The sequence below is a fragment of the Podarcis raffonei genome, chromosome 2 (assembly GCF_027172205.1).
Source record: "Podarcis raffonei isolate rPodRaf1 chromosome 2, rPodRaf1.pri, whole genome shotgun sequence".
NCBI classification, from domain to species: Eukaryota; Metazoa; Chordata; class Lepidosauria; order Squamata; family Lacertidae; genus Podarcis; species Podarcis raffonei.
Window position 1 is genome coordinate 82,597,087 of NC_070603.1, and position 22,207 is coordinate 82,619,293.

At 41.0% G+C, this 22,207-nt stretch overlaps 1 protein-coding gene across 3 annotated transcripts in view; it reads left to right on the forward strand.

The window, feature by feature from the left end:
- The window catches only part of CACNA2D3 (calcium voltage-gated channel auxiliary subunit alpha2delta 3), a 486,071-nt gene that overhangs the window by 451,768 nt on the left and 12,096 nt on the right, over positions 1-22,207 (forward strand). For 2 of the 3 annotated variants that reach the window (XM_053377842.1, XM_053377843.1), the window contains 2 exons: positions 132-187; positions 3,874-3,985. In XM_053377842.1, the coding sequence (XP_053233817.1) occupies positions 132-187; positions 3,874-3,985 (168 nt within the window). Of the gene's footprint in view, positions 1-131; positions 188-3,873; positions 3,986-22,207 lie in introns of those variants that run through there. The other variant, XM_053377844.1, reaches the window with a different exon arrangement.

Here is a 22,207-nt window from a genome sequence, read left to right on the forward strand (position 1 = left end):
TAGAAAAGAGTTCATCTTAAGCTACATTTATCTTTATTTTGAATAGAATGAAAGGAATCCTGTTACTGACAGCTAATGGTATGAACATGCCAGATGTAATCATTTGATATATTTGATCTTTTGTGGTTTAGGTTTCTGGTGGAATTTAATCTATGCAATTGGTGGCATTCAGATCTAACAACAAAGGGTAAGCACACTTTGTATTCATGGCGACATTAACAAATATGTTCTTTGCTTTTATAAACACAAGGCAGCATTCCAAAAGATCCATGGGACTCCATGTGTGCAGGCCCTTCCAGTTTTCTGCTATGAGAAGGGAAGCCTGCCATGCACAGGGACATTTTCCATTGCACATGCGGGCTTCTGATGACAGGCATTGGCTACAGTCCTGAAACCTGTGGGTCAAGCATAGTAAGATGATGGAGACTACTTAAGGGTAAGTGGTTTGAAGACTGCAGCCAAAGCCCATTACATTATCTGATGGCAGCCTTGCTTTAAAACTGCAGTGAGATTACAGGGCATAAAGCAAAATGTTTAACCATTTGGAAATAACACTTTCATTTTTCAGCAAAGGCAAAAGAGAATATTGTAGAGCAAAACTTATTTCCTCCTTTGGTCCAGTGTGATTCTCTAGATTGCAAACCATTTTCCTCTTACAGCACAATCCTATGCATGGGTACTCAAAAGGAAATCCTATTGAGTTCAGTAGGACCTGTTCCCAGGTAATTGTGTATAGGATTGTAGCCACAGTGAGCTTTGTAGCTTTCTTACTTGTTGATTTATTGTAGTTATTTCATTCATTAGATTCAAGGGACAATAAGGCTCCTGTCAGCAGAAGGGAGAGGGAAGCAGTTTTCAGCAGTCCACCCCCTTCTTGCAACGCTTCTGCACACCCTCTAAATGTTCTCCAGAGGGCTGTGGGGAGCAAAGAGAGAGGGAAACCAGTGCAAATTGCTGATCTTCCCATTCCAGTGCTGGAAACGGTATTCCCAGCTGAGCAATCTGGGAAGAGCTCCTTATTTGTCCCTTCTCCCAGACACTGAACTGAGAGAAGAGCAGAAATTTCCCAGAAGTCTTTTCCCCCGCTGATAAAAGTGCAAAGGCTTTTCTTTTTCTCATCCCAGGGCCCCCCGGCCCAACAAAGGCCACTTTGCAAAACTTTACCTGAATATTTCCACCCTAGAACAACACTAAGACCAGGAATATGAAGTGGTAGATAGACTGCCAAAGCTATTGCTGCTGCTGCCACTTAAAAAAACAAAAACCTTTAGACAAAACAAATAAATTGTTCATGGTGACCCCACGCCTGAAAAGCTGTTGGAGAATTTCTTCTCCCAAGGGAGAAATTGGGTGAAATCATGCGCCCAAGCAGAGCTTTTTCTCAGGGGGGGGGACTCAGTTTGGCACCTCTCATGCGGGCGCCATTGCTACTCTTAAGAAAACAAGGGAGGTATTTTTGGTGAGCTCCGGCACCTCTTTTTCTAGAAAAATAGCACTGCCCCCAAGTTCCCTCCCCAAGTGGAAGAATTAGAGGTTAGATGGCCATCTGTCATAGATGCTTTAGTTGATATTCATGCATTGGACTAGATGACCCCCCAGGCTCTCTTCCAGCTCCTCAATTCTATGAATCTCCAGGGATAGTTTTAGCTCCTATTCTAGTGATCCCTGAGGGTACTTTTTTTAGTTCCTCCCACGTGATTGAATGGGGCTAACACGTCTTTGGGGCAAAGCAGTGCATTACAGTAGACAAAGGGGGAAAGATCTGCCCCCTACCCCTGACACAGCTCCTAGTGCAGCTCCTCCTACCTGGGGGATCCTACAGGGAAATGCAAGGTGCAGCAGACCATCTGGGTTGTGATCTTGGTCATTTTGCTAGCATTTCCAGCATTGGCAGTCTGCTAGGAGAATGTGTGGGTAGCACATAGCAGCCGAATGTAGTCCTCTGGTGCTCTTTTGGTCTGCTGGATTGGGGGAGTACTGATGAAATCATGCAGCGTCCTTATGCGACCCCTGCCCCGCCCCGCCCCGCCCCGCCCCAATGGCATACGTTATGCTACCCAATGAAATGTCCTTTCGGCCCGTGACTCTCTTCCTCAAAACAAATAGAAATAAATGTGTGTTACCACTGTAACAGTGTTATTACCTTGCAACCTTCCTTCCTTAAGGGCAAAGGTTTGCCATTACCTCACTAGATAAAGATACTGAGCCTGAGGGGTATTCATTCACATTATAGCTGGAAGCAGAGCATGTAATTATACACTTCACCTGATCCCTTTCTTTAATTACCAGGAGACTGGAAAGTACCCCCTCATCCTGATCACTAGAAAGGTATCATTTTAATGCAGCTTGTGTTTATAGAAGTGGATGAGCTGGCAGTGATATGGAAGGTGGTGAGCAGGCATTAAAGAGAGCCGGTTCAGAAACTAGAACAGGGATGGGGAACCTGTGGCCTTCCAGATGATGTTGGACTCCAACTCCTATCAGTCCCTGTCACCGTGAATGATGGGAGTTGGAGCCCAACCAAGTCTGGGAGCACTGAGCCCCTATCCCTGAGCTAGACAGTGAGTTGTCTTCCTCTCTGTCTATTCTATTGAGAATTAAATCAACTGGGTCTGTTTTCCTGAACAGTGCACTCAAAGTAGCCCTATCCTTTTGTTGTGGTTGTGAGAAATATTCCTGGAATTATTCCTTTATTATGCTTGCAATCCACTTTTAATCTGTAAAATTGATGGCGACTTAGGTGGCTCCTATTGGTCACATATCCAGTCTCCAATCAGGGCTCACAACTGCAAGAATCCTATGGCATCAGGTACTCCCAGACCAACTAATGGGTAGCCGGTATAGGCCATAAAGAATGGAGATTAACTGGGCAGAAATGAGTATATGTGTGTTCACATCCATTGTCAAGTATACATGAAAAGAATGTGGGGGACCCCTGCAAGTTCACTTTTATTTTGGATACGTTCATCAACTTAGAAGATTTTGCCTTCAATTGAGTTTTTCAAATGAGAGCTAATTGTGGATGCTCCAGCAGTTATAATGAAATACTATTGGTTAGACACTCTTGGCAAACTGTACAAAAATACTGTTATATGGCAGGGGTGCCTAACCTTTTTGGGGCAGAGGAACATACTGATCCATGGTCAGCTGTCTGGGAGCTGCATATCAAAGCAAGCATGCAAAAAAAATGCAATTTTTATTTTTGAAAATACACATTTTAGAGATCTTGGGAGGGGTTACAAAAATTTTTGCATCACATTAGGGGACCCATTGGAGGAGCAAAAAGGAAAAAAACTAATAACTTTTAAAACAAATTTAAAATTGACGAATTTTGTTGGGTCTTGGGGGCCACCAAAAACCCCTTGGGGGACATATGCAGTCTGCGGACTGCAGGTTAACCACCTCTGTGATGCAGCCTTCAGCCTTACCTAGTCTGTTCCCACTGCTCTCCTCAGCCTCTGTGATGCTGCCGGAATGAGCACAGCAACAAGCGTAAGCCCGGTAACTGGGGTTTGTTGGTCAGAGAGGGTTTCCAGCACCTTCAGCCCTGTTGTTTTGTATACTAGATACTAAAGTCACATTTGTTCATGCACACAGTTTAGCTTGTGTCAGAAATGTTTGTGCACCCTGGGTTAGCTAAGGGCAAATCGTGAATATCTAGTTTAATAACATCCCCTAGAAAAATAACATCCTCTTCAGAAATGGATTTGTTAATTGTAAAATAAAGTTTATGCATTACCTATATAAATCACAGGGTGGCAGAAGCAGAGTAACGTTTTCATCCACTGTAAGGCGTTTGATATAGTATCTTACACTGTACGATTCTGAGTGAAGTTATTACCAAATTCCATCAATCTCTTTTATTTGCTTTAGCTCAGAGATTGAAACAAACCCTAGAGCCTTGTGACACTGAATACCCAGCCTTTGTTTCTGAACGCACAATCAAGGAGACCACAGGCAATATTGATTGCGATGATTGTTTCAAGTAAGTACTTAATTCTTACTGGTTGCGAAATTCTAAACTTCACACCAAAATCTGTGCTACAAACTGCTGCAATTAGTCTAGTCTAATCCTGGGAGAATGGATAACGGTTAAAGTTTGATGTTCATAAAGTTGTCAAGGAGACCAGGAAATGTGTTGGCTATCTATAAAAATATGAGTTACTCTAGCTTATTGGAAAAGACTTATGTGTGGTCCTAGCCACCAGGACTCTGCTGGTCAAAAGTGTCAACAATAGCAACTAGTTGCATCACATGGTTGATCTGGGTCTGATCCCATATTCAAATCACTGTATCTCCATCTGATTTATTAGCTTATTAGCTGGTTATAAATTGCAGCTCTCCTAGTGGCTAACTTTGCAATCTATCAACAAACTAGGTGTCCACATTGTTTCTAAAACTGTACTGAAGCTCTTATCACAGATGGCTAGTCCCATTGCAGGTGCCTCACAACCTGGGGAACACAGCCAACCTTTCTTCTGATTTCAGGATGTAGAGTTCAAAGTTGGATAGAGTGCTGAGTCCTTTTGTCTTCTGAATTGACAATTTCAGCTTTATTGAGCAGTTTCTGTTAGTCCTTTAATGAAGTTTGTTGATCAAAGCCTCCTCAGCTTATTGTTAAGAATTTGTATCAATTTCAGTATTCCTAGCCAAGGGTGAACGTTGCTAAATAAAATGTACAATTTACTGTATATTATTTATATGTGTGCATGATAAAAGATTTTCCAAGTACAGGGTAACTTTTCTGGAGTCTGGCTCTGTAGCCTCAAATTGTACCAAGCATAAAGGAATTAAAAATCCATTTTTCAACCTTCTTTCTGTTAGTTTTAGCTGTATTTTCAGCTATAGAGGAGCTACAGTCACAAGAAGATAGGGACATACTCTTTTAAATAACTTAGGCAACTACATCACAGGGTTGGACTAGATGACTGTCGGGGTCCCTTCCAACTCTACAGTTCTATGATTCTGTGTTTGCTTAGTTTTTCTCCACATCCCAGACTACTTTATCATGCCTTAGAACACAATACTCAGCAACTACATCCACATGAAAGTTCTCCCAATATACTTTTTGTATAGACTTTTGCCTATTATATTCATTTTTACAATCAATTTTCCTGCATAACAATTTTGAATGTTACTTTTAGTAATATTTTTTCTTGCACACTTACCCCCTAGAATACACTTTTATTTGCATTTTTGGTTGGATAGCTGCATAATGAAATTTGGAGAAGCATGTATCTCAAAAGAGAGGGGGTTTTTTTGTATATTGGTTCAGGATGTGAAAATTAGTGGATTTTTATCAAAATGTGAACTACATAAATTTCACCCCCATCCCTACCTGGGATTAACATGCCTTGAAATCACTGGGACAGACTTCCAAGTAAATATATACATGATTTTAGTATACCTTATGGAGTGCAAGTTTCATGTATTCAAAACTACTGGTTGGTTTAATCTATCCCAGGGAGAATCAAGTGGAATGTTTTGCTTGTAGGGGTTAGGGAGAAGTGTGAAATGCTAGATGAGACATTTTCTTTGCAAGACAGAAAGATCACCCATTGTTGTTGTTGTTTATCCACTCTTCACCTTAAGGTCCTGGGGCGGGTTACAACAATTTAAAGTACAGTTTTAAAACTTGCAATTAAAAATGCCATCACAAAAAAAATAGAATGTGAACCTTCTATGTGAACAGATGAAGGGCCGTATAATAGTCATCATCATTGTCATCGTAGTAATAATAATATCAGGAGGTAAAGGCCAGGATTTTCATCAGCCATATCTCAGTCCAAGGATTATCACAAAAAATGTTTGTCTGTCATAGTGCCTATCTTATGAGGGATAGCTCAGTCAGTAGATCACGAGACTCTTAATCTCAGGGTTGCGGGTTTGAGCTCCATACTGGGCAAAATATTCCTGCACTGCAGAGAGTTAGACTAGATTATCCTTGTGGTCCCTTCCAGCTCTACAATTCTATGATTCTATACTTCATACCCTACACTAAGGACCCCTGGAGCTGCTTGCAAATAAAAGCAGCAAAGAATAAGGTTCATAAGACTGCATAAAAATAGCAGTGCTGTAATAAAAACATTACAGTGTGTGTGTGTGTTGCTTATCAAAGACACTGGGCCAAGAGGACCTCCCTCAAGAGATAATTCATTGTTTCTGGCATTGTCCACAACTAAAAATGAATCCAAGTTGCACCAAGTGTTGCATTTTGAAACCAGACATTTGACATGGGAGGCATATAAATTCAGCATGAAAGCATTTTTTGAAAACATGGGTTGTGCTGTATATGGATAGTTGTAATGGTTAATTTTCTGATGCTGGCAAATCTGTCTTGTTGCTAGCATGTAGCCCTAGTCTGCTGATTAATAATGATGAGGCAAGCCTTAAAACATGTTGTTTATCTTAATTCTAGTGAAGGACTTGTCGGTGTTTTTTGTATTTCTCCTGTTGAGAACATCAGAAATGTGCCTGAATACTAAATTTTCAGATGGCACAACTACTACATTTTTAAAGCTTTTTGAGAGTGGCATTGCAATCTGAAGGTCACCAGATGACTTTCTGTTGTGTTGCTCTACTTCTGAGGTCATAAGGGGACAAACCCAGAGCTGGCAAGTTCAAGGATTGTGGATTCAGAATGTAATATTTCATGTTGATCTAAGGGGAAAGTTACTTGGACCAAAAATGGGACCACACTCAGAAGGTCCAGTGTCCTTGGAATGCACTCTCACTGTTTGAAGCTAATGGCTGTCATCTGTCAAACCACACATTACTCATCAAGTTGCACTTTGTTCTCCTATGTGACCATTTATTTGCATCCACCAAGAATCAACTAAACAAGTGAAGATTCATAGTTTTAAAGTTTTGTATCTTAAGACATATTTCTAGGATATGTAGACCTCATTGCTAAATGGAACTACATGGACACATGCGGCTTTGTGAAGTTCTACCCACAGGCGTAAGATATCTTCACAAGAGAATGACTAATGTTACCCAATAACATCTGCGTCAATTGTTTGAGTTTCCAGCAAAGTCAGTACTAAGAAGAATTTCCACTGTGCCATTACAGCTTTATGCCTAAATATACCAACCTAGGAATGAGCAGTGGCGGATTTTGGTCTTTCAATGGTGCCCCTGTGTGAGGCCAAAATTCAGCCGCCGCCCCCCCCCCTTACCTTCTCTTCTGCCTCAATTCACTACATCATAGTTGCAGCACTCCTTAGGCTCAGCACCCAGTACAGTGGAACTGGTCACACTGCCCTAAATCAGCCCCTGGAATGAGAACAGGTTAAGTGGACTGGCCTTCTTTAAAGGAGAATTAGGGAGATACAGGCAACTCCCAATTTACACAGGGATTATGTTCCAAGGTACCGTGCATTTAAGTGAAATCGTGCATGTTTGGAACAATGTTGAAAAAGCCTGTGAACATCCCATTCCGCCCCTGCCCTGTTCTGGCCCTTTTTGTTACATTTTTAGGTCACTTTCCGCTTCGGTGTGATGTGCGTGTGTGCAGTTGCTCACATATTAGACATTCCCAAACTGGTCGCAGCCTGTATTTTAATTCAATACAATCAGTGTGATATTTTCCACACTGTGGATGCATGAGGAAGGAAAAGCAAAGTTGGATGAACTACCATTTCCCTTAGTTTGTGATGGTGGGACAGATGTGTGAGTGGAGTGGCATTCTTTGTACTCCTCTGTCCTTTCCTAGAGTTTTCTTTTATATTCCAATCCCAATGTTTTCTTGATTTGGGTCCTTGTGAACAATACGAAGGCATGCATCTTTGTGCTGTCCAAGACATAGGCATAGGATTTCCTCACGAAATAATGTTCAATATATCCCAATAACCTCTGGGTTAGTGTCTGCTTTGTGTTTGCTTTTTTGTGGGAAAGTATTTCCCCTATACCATTATATCTTTATGCCTGAAGTATATGTAAATGCTTTCTTTCACCCTCAAATGATGGCAAGTCACAGACTTTTCTTTGGTGGTAGGGAGGGGCCCAATGAGGTTGGTTCTCCACTGCCTCTCTTCTTTCAGAGGGGGAGATACAGAACTTCCTGTGGTCTCCAGAATGCCCTTGCAAGGGCCATAGGCTTCCAGGCTTCTCATAGAGCTGAGAACTCTGAAAAGCATTTGCAATGCAACCCTAAGCATGCATACTCTGAAACAAATTCCACTGAACTGAATGAGTCCTGCTCACTTGTAAGTGTGTTTAGGATGGCAGCCTTTTGTTATTATTTCAATATTCAAAAAGGCTTCAATTAAATGAAGAAAAGGTTTAATTTAACAGGGCTAGTTTTCTCCCCAGATGAAAGACAGAGATCCAGCCGACTCTTTTAAAGATAATTTCAGGTCAAATGGAATAATATAATTCAGCAGTACTTGGATGAAGTGAGTTGGAAACTGAGTTTACTGAAAATTATAGTATTTTAAAAAATAATAAACTAAGATAATTTTCATAGAAAATCATTTTGTATTCCATAGTGGAAAGAAAACCTCCCTATGTTAGTAATACTCTAATCTCAAGACACTCATTATTTTTCTCTGGAAGCAATGGTAAACCAAAAAGAAATAATTTTGAGTAAGTGTTAGAGGCTCATGGGAACACTTTCGTTCACTGTGTAATTTATTCAATTACTGTCATTAACAATCAACAAATTATGACTTTGGGCAGATTCAAATGTTCTGTTTCTGACAGCATAGTGCTTTCACATGACTTTCTTAGTTCAGAATTCATAGGAAAGGGAGATTTCTTATATAAAGATTCCCTGCATTAAAACTGCATCCTACAACCGGGCTAAGCACTTCTCCCTAATCTATAATGATGAAATGTGAAGCCTAATATTGTTGCTGACATATTGGCACATGAATTCTGAGGTGGTGCCCCTAGGTCCAGTGAGGTACCACATCTGGAAGAGTAAATTTAAATTGCCCCCCTGATACCACCTCTTTCTAAATGTTTTAATAATCTGGCTTGAAAGCCTTTGCAGACACACTTTCTGATCCTGTCCCAAGTCCTACTCGTGCAACAACAGCCGTATTCAGTTGGATGGATTTTATGTGATGGGCCAGTTTCTTATGACATTTTCTGCCTTTATAGTTTTACTTATTTAATGAAATTTGTATAGTGCTTTGCTGCATAGCTGTCAAGTGTCCCTTATTTGAAGGGACAGTCCCTTATTCCAGTGCCATGTCCCGCTGCTGTCCCTTATTGATAGATGTCCCTTAAATGTCCCTTAAATGATGTCCCTTAAATTTCAAAGGAAGCAGCTCCTCTCCCTCCCTCCCTGCCGGCCAGGAAGGAGGGAGGCACCAACTGTGTTGCTTGGCTGTGTTGCTCACCCAATAAGTCTAAGAATGACTGGGGATGGAGCTTGCATGCCTTGTGTGTGGCTAGTTAATGCAAGCTGAGGGGTTTTTTGAATGCTGGACGCCATTTTGTTGCACGTGCTGCTGCAAACTTTGCAGTGCAAAGCCAGGCCAGGGAGCCATCTTAAGTTGAGGCTGCCTAGGCCTTGTGGTGCATGTGATTCAGATTCTATTCAGTTGAACCTCTGGTTACAAAGTTGGTTGGACAGTGTTCTCGAAGCTACCAGCATGAGTTTGACCAGACTGCAGGAAGACAGGAAGACTGGAGTGCCTGGAGTGTGAGGCTGCAGGTCCCTTATTTTGGCTGCTGGTCCCTTATTTTCAAGGCTGCTGGTCCCTTATTTTCAAATCTGCAAGTTGACAGCTATGCTTTGCTGTAAGTAAAATGTTCAAGTGTTTGCCCATTTCGTTTTGCTGGACACTGCTTAGATGTTTTCTGTACGCTATATAAATAGTTTTATAAAGAAATAAAAAATGAAACTTAATGGTGCTGAGTGAATAAGGTGGTGGAGGGGCATCACAGTGACAGGCCCTATCCCAGCATTCAGTTGAATCCATTGAGTCTATACAGGTGTGGAACTTTCTAGCCTTCTTCAGGTTTTGGGGTGACCGTGTGAGGACTCAAACTGGCACAGGGGGTACGCACTGGCCTTGCTTCCAGTGACCCTGTGAGTACCAGGCCTGCCCTCTCCTCTCCTTACCCTAAAGGTCCAAAGGGTGAGTCTAACCATGACACTGTTAGAGTCCTCTCTGGTCAGAAATCAGGATTCCTGATTCCTAATTGCATTCAGCTGCATGCAGACCCTCATTCTCAAGGCACATACATCAGAGAAGAACTTGAATGTATTGGGGTTGGGGTTGTTGTGTGCTCTTTACATGTATTCACCCCAGTGCTGGTAGAGGACTTCTCCCTATAACTAGGAGCCCCAACTGATTGAAAAGAGGCCTACTAGCATGCACAGACTTGCACATATTGAACTAAATGTTCTTGGGTGTTGTCCTCCCAACCAAAGCTTCATCCACCATAATTATTGTTGTGTGAACAGCTGTACTGTCATGGGTCCAGTCACCCTTCAGAAAACTGCAATATAGTGAGTGGCCTCATCTCAACCAAGAGTAATGCAGTTGCTAGTTTCTTAGACTTGGAAAAAGAAAACCCAGGATCAAAACCTGGAAATAATTAATCCAGTCCTCAACATCCTATACATGGGTGTGGGTTACTTTTCTTTCTTTCCACTTGATATGAAGAAATAACTCGCACTTCATGATGTGCAATGTTTAAATTATTTTCCAAAATATAGACGCCTTAGAGAATGTAGGAGCCTGAAAGAAAATAAGGATTATATAAGAATGCCATTATGGTTATGGTTTGGCTGCCCCAATCGATAATTTTTGTCATCCTATATCCCACTGATTATGAATCTTTTAAATCTTCTACTTAAAAAGCAATTGAAAACAAGCTAGCCCATATTTTTTTAAGCATCTGGGGCTGTCAACAAGAACACAAAACTGGATTGCTTTTAGTATTTTCCAGTAAGTTATTCTTGTTCATTTAAAATGCAGTTTTTTTAAAGTAGATTCACACTATTATACTATCGACAGAATAAGTTGGCCGTCCCAATCAAGCAAAAATAAACTGATTGTTCAACTCTAAGCATGGTTGTTCAGAAACAAGTTTCAGTGAGCACAATGGACTTTACTCCCAAGTAAGTGTGTTAAGGCTTGCAGCCTCAGCCACTTTGAAAGCAAAACAGGTATTAGACTGGTTTCAGCAGAGTTGTTTCATTCAATTCAAGTTGTTTTGTTGGTGTAGTCACAACTCGCTTTAGCTGAATCAAAACTAAAGTTTTTTTGTTTTTGTTTTAAAATACATTTTAAAGCTATGCGCTGATACTGGTTATTAGGTTTCCCTGCAACACAGCCTTTAGAGTCAGATCTTGATCCTATGAAGAAGAAAAATGAGCACATCTCACAGACCAGTTTTGGTAACATATGAACGTTCAGCCAAAAGGCCCAGATGGTGCCAAGAAGGCTGGACGCTTTTGCGAGCTGTTGGGCAAGAAAGGCAGAGCAGGAAAATTCCCTGCACCAATTGGTGCGTTTCTATGGTGGTCTGAGTGAGTGGGCAGGGCTTGATCCCTAGTTAAGGTACAATCTGCTTTCCTTCCAGCCTCTCTGTTTGCAGCAGCACTCTCCCTCCCTGCCTGTCTCCCAGCGTGCTTTGTTGTTGCCGCTAGACATTTTTCCCAATCTGCATCTTGAATCGCAAATTGTTTTTTTGCCTGCTTCACACTGAATAGTGGGATGGAGTGCTAGATGGTATGCTGTGTTGTTTAAATAGGTTGATCTTCTTGATTTGGTCACTTTGGGCATTTTAGGTACAAGAAAAGAAATAGTTTGGTTTAGCCTGGTGATGCCCTTTAGGCAGCTTTCAGGTGATGGGTCAGCCCCGAGGCTCACTTCTTGGACTCCGCGGTTCAGAAGGTGAGATGGGGCCTACCTGGGGTTCTGTGGTCCCTGGAGGTGGTGACAAGATAAGGCCTCCCTTCTCACCTTCAGGCTGTGGTCCAGGAATTGGGGCAGGCTTGGAAGCTGTGCCCTAATTCCTTAGGCAAGGGTGGATCGCCCAATGTCTACAGTTATACAGTTAAGTTAGTTTCCACCTCATAGTCCATCCCCCTCTGCTGATTTCAATTTAAGGTCTAAATAAAAGTGGCCCAGTTCAACCCCATCTTATATGTCTGCCTCTTTATTTGCCTATCAGGGCGCAAATGATTTATCCTCTTGTTTGTTGTTGTATTTTTGAAATCTGTAAAGGTAAAGGGACCCCTGACCATTAGGTCCAGTCGTGACCGACTCTGGGGTTGCGGCGCTCATCTTGCTTTATTGGCCAAGGGAGCCGACGTACAGCTTCCGGGTCATGTGGCCAACATGACAAAGCCGCTTCTGGCGAACCAGAGCAGCGCAGGGAAACGCCGTTTACCTTCCCGCCGGAGCGGTACCTATTTATTTACTTGCACTTTGACGTGTTTTCGAACTCCTAGGTTGTCAGGAGCAGGGACCGAGCAACGGGAGCTCACCCCATCATGGGGATTCGAACCGCTGACCTTCTGATCGGCAAGTCCTAGGCTCTGTGGTTTAACCCACAGCGCCACCCGTGTCCCTGTAGCATTAGTTAAATTTTAACAATTACATATTTAAAGATTGCACACAATGGAAATAAATCAGGGCCACTAACTCATCTTTATCATAGTTTTGGACGGAGAGGGGGACTATTAGGATGTTTTTATTTCCAAATAAATTCATGGTGAGGTTAGGAGTAGTCCTTGGACTTGCTCCCAGACCTCCACCCATCTTTTCAGCCTCCCCTTTCCACATGCAGAAAATAATCTGAACCAGGGAGTCCCTCAATTATTTTCTGGAATGGAGTTGAGCATCCAGTCCAACTTCCTGTTTAGTGCAGGTAATCCATACCTTGAGCATCCTCAACAGACAGTTGCCCAGCTAGAAAACCTCCAGAGAGAAAGAACAGACCTATCAAAGTAACCGGTCCCATTGTTGCACTGCTCTTACCATCAAGACATTCAGCTGAAATCTACCCTCTCCCTGTAATTTGAGTCCATTGGATCTAGCCTTGCCTTCTGAGGGAGCAGAGAACACGCCTCTTTGCCTTCTTCTCTCTGAGTGCCCTGCAGGTATTTGAAGAATGTATTTGGCATGGAATGTAGCAATAGCCTCCTGTGCTATTTGTTAACATATGAATAAGTAATATTCATTGGATAGTGGAAGAAAAGGTAGTATAAGGTGTTGAGCTGAGATGGAAGCTTTGTTATAGTTTTCCTAAAGTTATCTACATAGGATGAGGCAGAAAGGGGATTGGGGGTCCCAGTTACCCAATTCCTATGATGGAGTAGGAAAAGAACATCATGACATTTTTTGTGAACACTGGTATATAACTTTCAATTAATAAATAAATGTAACATCAAACCAGGGGAAGATATGGGGAGGAAGGAAGTGTGATTTGGTAGTTTTACAATCCTGCTGGATTTAGGCGGAGAAAGAAAGAGCTTGAAGGAATTATCAAAGAGAGTTGAGATCTGGGATTGGTTAGAGGTTGATTGTAAACTCTTTGGTATGCAAAGGGAATAAGATGTTTCTCCTGGCATCCAGGAGTCACACAAGGTTTGTGGTCTGTTGACCAAAGATTGTACTGTGCTATCAGATTGTACTGAAGGAGATTGCTGTTGATCAGTTTCTTTGGGAGCTGAGATTTGAATTTGTGAAGTTCATCTGAGGACTCTGTTTGCCTGTGCTTTTTTTATATCTAAATAGCAGGGTCCTTAAAATGATTTGGCTTTAATATGATAGAGCACCAGTCTTAGGAGGAATCTGTGTGGTGGCATTTGACATCCTTACACTTTTTTTGTGTTGGTGCGATTATAGGAGCAAAGCAGCAAATGCGTATTTCACAGAAATACAAGTTCACCACTCAAAAATTCAAACCAGCTATACTTGGAGCAAATTACAAGCTACTTCTTTCCAAATGCCATTAGCTGTTTTCCTGGACTATGACTGCAATCCTAAACACACTTACTAGGAAGTAAGCCCCACTGAACACAGGGAGACTTACTTCTGAGTAAACAGTCATGGAACTGTTCTATGAATAGATTTCAGCCCCAACTGTTTGCAGTTTGTAGCTCCGAGAGTGTAGAAACTCTATATACATTCTATGAGTCTTGGGAATAAATGGAATAAATATTGGGAATAAATAATTAACTAAGGGCCCATCTAAACTTCTGTTTGTCCCATGATTTCAAGCCATGGGTCTGAGTGGTTTTTATTTTGTCCCACCGCTTTCTCTGGGAAAACCTGCTGTTTAATGTTGAATCAATCTGTTTTTTTGCAGATTGATGCTTGTTCTAATTTAGCAGTAAACAGCTGGTTTTCCCAGGGACATGGTTGGACAAAACAAAAACCCCACCTCTCGGACCCATGACTTAAAATCACTTGAAATCACTGGATAAAGGGAAGTGTGGATGGGCTCTTAGCAAGCCTAATGGCCAAACAAGATGTTATAAGAGGAACAAAACTGAAAGCTCTCCATCGCTTTCTCTTCTCTCTTCTGTGTAACGTCTAAAACAAACAGCCTATATAATTATGTTGCATGTTTTCCTGGTCCCATGTTATATCATTGGTTCACAAGAACAGGGAAACACGTTCTGTGATGTCATTACAATTTCCATTCAACAGCATAAAATGAAAGAATAGAGTTACAAAAGTAGAGTTACAAGAGTAGAGTTACATGTGCCTATTATAATGTATACCTTGGCCATGGGTTGCTGACATTTATTGTAAGACAACACCCAGAAAGAAACCCAGCCCAGAACTTTAAGATGGGATATTGTACACCTTAAAGGTGTGAGCACAGTCAGTGCCTCTGATTTGCATCAGTGATAAACCTTTTGTACTAAAGTTACTGCAGCGTATCAGGTACAATTATAACTTTACTGAAGGGTGACATTGTTCTGCATCATTTGGCATGAAAAGAAGGCAGATTATATTGAAATTTCAGCAAAGCTGGTATATATGCTTATCCAGGGCATAGGGAAGCAGTAGCTACCACTGAAAATTTTGTGTAAGAGTTTTTCATGCCTAATTTGGAATGAATTTCTGCAGAACCCAGCAACTATTAAATAAATAAAGACAACTGGAGCAAGCAGCACCAGTTAGTGCTGTGAATAGAATTACTTGTAAGCATTAAAATGCCTTTAAAAAAAATAAACCACTTAAAGCTGAGAAATACCATAAGCTGCTAAAGGATATTAACTTCTGTTGCTCTGCCAAATTGCTGTAATATGTTAACTTTCACTTCAGTTCCCTATGGGAGAGGAAAATTATATACCCTTTGCATATACTGTTTACTTGTAAACAGATCAGCTAACCACATTAAAATGTGTTAAAATTAGCACCCATTTAGGTTCTATTTGATTTTCTTCATATACAAAGTCGGATCTTGACAGGTATCACACAGTGTAATGCTATAACACCGTATGGGTTGGGTGGGGAAGAAACCCTCTTCAAGTGGAAATTGGGGTTTTCATTCTCCTCTGTATGTGTTACGTGGAGAAAACAATTTATAAATTGTTATAATTCTATGTTTCTGATTCTGGGTTGTGTTTCATAGTTTACAATGCACACAGTACATGATGTGAATAATAGCTCTCCTTGACAGGGAGAACTAATTTGAAGCACAGTGTTCACTTTTGAGCTCTACAGATGTGCAGCATCTTCCAGCTCATGTTTGATTGCCATGATTGTGGGAGCCCACATATAGCCTAGAAGCCACTGGAAAGGAGAGAGGGGATTGGGGAAACCACACTCCTCCCTTCTCCCTTCAGCCAAATTGCCACAACACGATTGCTTCCCCTTGTTGTCAGCCTAGTGTCTGTAACTGAGCAATGTGATACTGAGTGATACTGGCCAATGATTCCTTCTCTATATAATCGTTACACTGTTATATGTAAGAAACATAATTTTTGTAAGCTATTCTAAGCCCTGACTACATTCAGATGATAAGTTAAGAACTTGCTTTTTATACAGGCCACCAGCATAGACAGGGTACATCTAGTTGTTTACAGCTCTAAGTAACAGTCCAACTCTGCAAAACATCTCCTGGCCAAAACTGGTTCTGTGTCCAGACCTTGAGAGCCTGGTGTGGCATGACAGTGATTTTTGGTGCTTGGAATGGCTCTGTTGGTCCACTATTTTCCAGTAGGAACTTTGGGTGATACCCAACATTATATGGGTATATTTCCTCTTCCTCTTTTTCCTTCTCCTCCTCCCCCAGCCTTCTTCTAAAGCAGATTTGATGTGTGTGAGAGAGGCTGTCAGTGGGAAAGAAAAATAAAGGGTAGGGATGGGCAAATCTGTATGTTTTCTGTTCTTAAGTTCAGTTCACTACTTTTCCGCATCACTTTGCTATTTTTTTTTTAATGCCCTCACAAAAATCATCAGCATTTTAGTGAGCATTTTCCCTAATATATACATTTTAATGCAATTTTGCCTCATTTATTAGAAGCCGTTTCACCTAATGCAATGCATTTTTATTTTATTTTCGCTAATGTATGCACTTTTGTGACAGTTTCCCCTAAAATATGCAACTTTGTACACCATTTTTAGTTGGAGAATTGTATTGCAAAATTTGGAGAAGTGTGAATTTTGGAGGGTAGCTGCATTTCAGTTTGTGCATTGTTTCAGAAAGTGCAAATTTGCTGGGTTCATGTTAAAATGTGATTTAAATCAAAATTCTCTCCCATTTATTTATTTATTTATCTATAAAATTTGCGCACCACCTTTCATCCAAAGATCTCAAGGTTCACAGCATAAAAATTAATCTCCTATCACTAGAAATAGGAAGTCCAATTCTGCTACGGTATCTGCTTCCCTGGCAGATGGGTGTAACTGGATATCATCATTGTACTTTGTTATTAACTCATTTTTAGTTCAGAGAACAGTTGTTTGGAAGCTATGACAGAGGGGGAGATTCATATTCCCCACCAGGAAAAAAAATATTTTAGAATGTTGATCTCATAATGTATAAGTTGCAATCACTGAATAATATATCAAAGGAGTTTCTGCAAGATGCTAGAAATGTGTGATAGCAAAGGGTTTTCTCTGGATATTTTAACACTCACCAAGGATGGGAATTAATAAATATTTTGCACCTTATAAAAATGCACAGCTTTAATATAGGTGAAATGAAACATGTTTCCCATCATCTTTTAAACTTGTTTGATTTGGGCACTTTGAAAGCATTCTATACAGTATCTCTCTTATCTTAAAGCATATTTATGATCTTCAATTTCAAGTGTGCAACAGAACATCTCAATGTCAAGAAGACATCTGCTTGTCACTTTTTCATCTGAGATTGCCTGATGAGTTGTCAAAACTGTACAAATCTATATGTGTTGGCTCTGATCCTCCTTTTATCTGTTTACTTTGGAAAGGTTTCATCAATGCTGGAGACTTAAATGAGCTTTGCAGATCAAAGGAGGCCCAAAAAAACTCTTGAATGCATTTGTACTTAATATATAAATAAGAATTTGAAACATGACAGATTCTTTAAAGGAGCGTTTTGTAAACTTACAAAAAAAATCCTTTTCTAATTTGTTTTGGGGTGGGGAAATGAAAGTTTTTCTTAATAGCTATAACTCTTTGCATTAAAAACCATTTCAAGTCCTTTCAGCCAGCCACCTCTCAGCATAACATAGTGTTGCATGCCACCCCAATCTCTGGGCGGCGTGAGATTCCAGGGATTCTGGGCGCTTACCTTTACAACCCACCCACCCCCAGACTTACAACAACAGCAATGTCTAGTTTGAAATGCTCATACAGTGATATAAAGGCAAATATTTGTTATTACAGTTTAGGAACCTGTTTCATGCCTGGTCTGACTTTCTGTTCATCTCACCCATTATTGTCCATTCTGAGTGACAGGGTTTCTGTCTTTCACATCACCTTCTTGCTGGTTATTTAAACTGGAAAGCTACATGCCCCACCCACCTAAAAGAAAAAAGAAAATGAATGATCACTGTGTTTTTCCATTCAAGCCAATTCTTTTTCATGCAGATTAGTCAATGTGGGCTGAATGCAGACATAGCTATGTTCAGAGTCAGCACAGGTGTCATCACTTTCAATGAGCCTGCTCTAAGCATGACAGGTAAAATGGGATCCAGTGTCCATGAGTGGGAGCCAACGTTAGTCCTACTCCGAGTAGACCCATTGAAGTTACTGCACATGACTAACTTTGGCACCTTAATTTGAATGGATCTGCTTTGAGTAGGACTTGGCACTTACCTTGCAGAAACCCACTCTTTACCGTTAAATCAGAGCAAACAGCAACCTGCAGAAAACCTGAATTGCTGTTTGCTCCAATTCAGCAGTAAAGATAAGGTTTTCCTGGGGAAACCAGCAGGGGGAGAAAGAGAAGCACTCAGACATGGACCAGGAAAATGAGCTGTTCCTAGATAGCATGGGGCAAAAGGTAAGGGTGAATGAGCCCTAAGCCATACTGATTTTATGAGAACTTAGTAAATAAGCATCCTTAGGATTGCAGCCAAATACTTATGAGGAGTTGATCACCAACCGCTAGACCATTCCAACATCTTAGATTCCATTGCATGAACATTATGTCAGTATATTTGAGTAGGATTGGCTTGCCAATTTAATGTTAACAGTGGAAGAGAGAACCTGTTGAAGGTATAAACTGTGTCAACATTTCCACAGTTTCCTTTCTGTGGGGAGGAATCTCTGTATAATAATAATAATAATAATAATAATAATAATAATAATAATAATAATAATAATAATTTATTTATTTATTTATTTATTTATTTCCCACCCATCTGGCTGGGTTTCCCCAGCCACTCTGGGTGTCTTCCAACAGAACACTAAAATACAATAACCTATTAAACATTAAAAGCTTCCCTAAACAGGGCTGCCTTCAGATGTCTTCTAAAAGTCTGGTAGTTGTTTTTCTCTTTGACATCTGGTGGGAGGGCGTTCCACAGGGCGGGTGCCACTACTGAGAAGGCCCCTTGCCTGGTTCCCTGCAACTTGGCTTCTCGCAGCGAGGGAACCGCTGCATGTGCATTGCAAAGATTTGCTTTGGCAGGGCATGTTTCTTCTATCAAACAGGGTTGTTGTTTTTAACTCTGCAATGCTAGTTTGTTTCTGGTGATTTTGTGCCTTGATAGAATGTGCAAAGACAGACCTTTACCTAGGAGACGTTATCATCTCCACCTTCTCAATCCTTGTCATTTGTGAACTTCTAGGACCATAAGTGTAGTGACAGGAAGGGCTGTGTGCAGAGTTCCTAGATGAACCCAGATTGAATTGCGTCCAAGCCCAAATGAATTTGGACCCAGCTTGTACTTGGACTTGACCAAAACCAGCCCCCCACTTTGTCCTGCCTTCCCTAAGCAACTTTTATTTACGAAAGGAGCAGGGTGACCAGTGGCAAGTGTGGTTCTCTGGTGGAGCCAGGACAGTCCTTACTCTGGGCCAGGGTAAACTATTATGAATCAGGAAGCCTGAGAAACTACAAATCACAGGAAATGGCTGTGCTGACCTAGAGCATGCTCAGTAACATCTGGCCCAGTGAAGAAGAAACCTGGATGGCTTCTCTTGGCTACAGGGAGCCCTTCCCACAACCAGTCCCCCCAAGTCTTCACAAGGTCCTCTTTGACTGAAAGGGTGGCAGGGAGTACTGGAGACAATTTTCCATGTTTCATTTTTCCGAGCTTTCGCAGAAATGGCTTGGAAAGACCCAAAGTTTTTCCAAGGAGATTATGAAAAAGCTTGGAAAAACTGACTGCTTTCTGAAGCTAGCAGAGGGGAGCTCACCCATGACTAGACCTTTTCTTCCCCCATCCACAATCTGGGACTGACTATATTTCTTCTTGTAAAATACTAATAACAAGGCATTGCTGAAAAGTCCAAGGAATGACTTTCCATTTGTAACATACCGCAGAAAAAGTTAAACCTAATGATTATAGTTTACATAGGGAGGGGATCATTTTAAACACAAGGAGACTTTTATTGTCATAATATTTTCAGCTAAGTCACTAGAAATATATGGGAGGAATTGTTTGTGTTAAGAAAATTGATTAAAACTGGAATAGAAATGCATTTCAGCCAACTTTAAAAAGTTAGATATTCCTGTGAATCAGCCCTTATTTAGGTAAGGATTTGTTTTAGTGAATAATAAATCTTTGCAGTTGATTAGCAATGTTTGATTGATGAAAAGCAAGAATGCAGCATTCTCTGCCATCTGCAGTGATCTTGGTGCTGCATGTCAGAGAATGTGAGGTTTAAGTAATCATAGAATATACCTTCAGCACTGGGAAAAACTCAAAAGTGGTTCACAAGTCAGAGGAAATGTTTTTATTGCATACACAGCACCAAACAATATATTAATGTGGCTGTGGAAAATAAAATTTATTCACTGTTTTGTTCTGCTGTTTTATTAGTGTTCCAACTTACTTGAAGAAGTGCCTTTCCTGTAGTTTATGACAGAGACAGAGGCCCTTCTCATAGAAACACCATTGTGGATGGTAAAGGAGATTGTGAATGCAAGAGGAAGCTTTCTTAGTTGTGGCACCCCATTCCTGGAACTCCCGCCTGGGGAGATCAGGGAGGATGAGGTAGCATTCTTGTTCCTCCAGGCCTTTGCAAGTGGTTAGGTATATTTTTGTACTATAGGTTTTATAACTTCCATTTTAATTATTGGATGTGGTTGACTGGATTTTATGTTGTTAGTTGCCTTAGGCACCCTTTGGAGAAGATGGGTGGGCTATTGTTGTTGTTGCTGCTGCTGCTACTGTTATTTGCATACTGCTTAATGCCCAGGTAGGCTTTTAAGCAGTTTACAAAGTAAAACACCAGTTTCAGAAACATTAAAATATAAACATCCACCATTAAAATGCACAATACAACAATCCTATTGAAGCATTACTGCTGTTGAAACAGGAGATTCAGTTTGAAAGATTAAGGGATATAAATTTAATGAATAATAAACAAATGATAACTCGTATTTCCTGCGTAGAATAGGAGTTGTTACACTAAATTATACAGGGAGATTAAAACTAATTCCCTGAGTCCAAGGTTCTTTCCCCACCGTCCATGTGTGATTTAGAACTGAAGGGCGGTATAGAAGCAAGCTTATTACTCTTTGACCATGAACATATTGTTGGGGGTGGGGGCTTCCCACACAAACCTTGAGCCCCTGTCAGTAGAGCACATGGAAAATGTTCAGCCCATGTCGGTTTGTTGTGTCTGTTGTTGTTGTTGTGGCTGCTGTGGCTGCTGCTGCTGTTGACGGGGAGGGGGAGAGTGCAGCAGGAGATGTTTCTGATCACCAGTTATTTTGGGTCAGAAGCTGAGCATTTGCACAACGGCAAAGAACCTCTCCTACTCTGCCAACTTTCCCATCTCCAGTGCTCCTCCTTTAGGTGCTGCATTGGAGGGATGCATGTGAAGATCTGCTTTCCTGTATTATCCTGGAAAAGGAAAGGCAAAGTGTGGGGTCTTATAGGAGCAATTCCTGTTACAATCTGGAATGCTTCAGTCCTGCTCTCTGCACACTATAATATAAAACTTCAGACAGTTTAGCAATCATTTTTCAAGAGAAACAGTGGGCCCCATATCACTGGAGGGTGTGTGTTAATTGTTCTCTCTATGTGTAGGCTCTGCAGGGAAGAATGACATGGAACTGCACTCAGTGGCTGCACCCTTACATTGTCACACCTTGGTGGCCTGCCTTCTCACATCCATGTGTTCAGCACCACACCACATATAGCTTACCTTGTTGGCACACTGCACAGTCAGGAAACATAGGGTGCCCAATCCAACATAATACCTGTGCAACTACAGCATACATTGCAGGTGTTTCATTGGATGTGCTGCAAGCAGGGTGGACTTCAGAAGCAGGGCCAATAAACATAGTTCACACAACTTGCACATGGTGGGGATGACTGAATGGACCTAGATGCACAAATGCTTCAGACAATGTCTGACCTAAAGATTTATCTTTTCATGTATCTAAATCTAAGGTTCACTGAGCCATAGCTACTGGAATACATATTATTATTTTAAATTGTCCCAAAATGTTCCATTCTCTATTTCATCTACTGTTCAAAATCCTGAGCAGCCTAATTTATGACGGCAATATAGATGTTACACTCATTCATGGTTTCTTTTCTTTTTAAAAAATGGATATGAGAGAAATGTGAGTTAGAAGTATAGCCAGCAGCCTGGAAAACACATTACAGGAC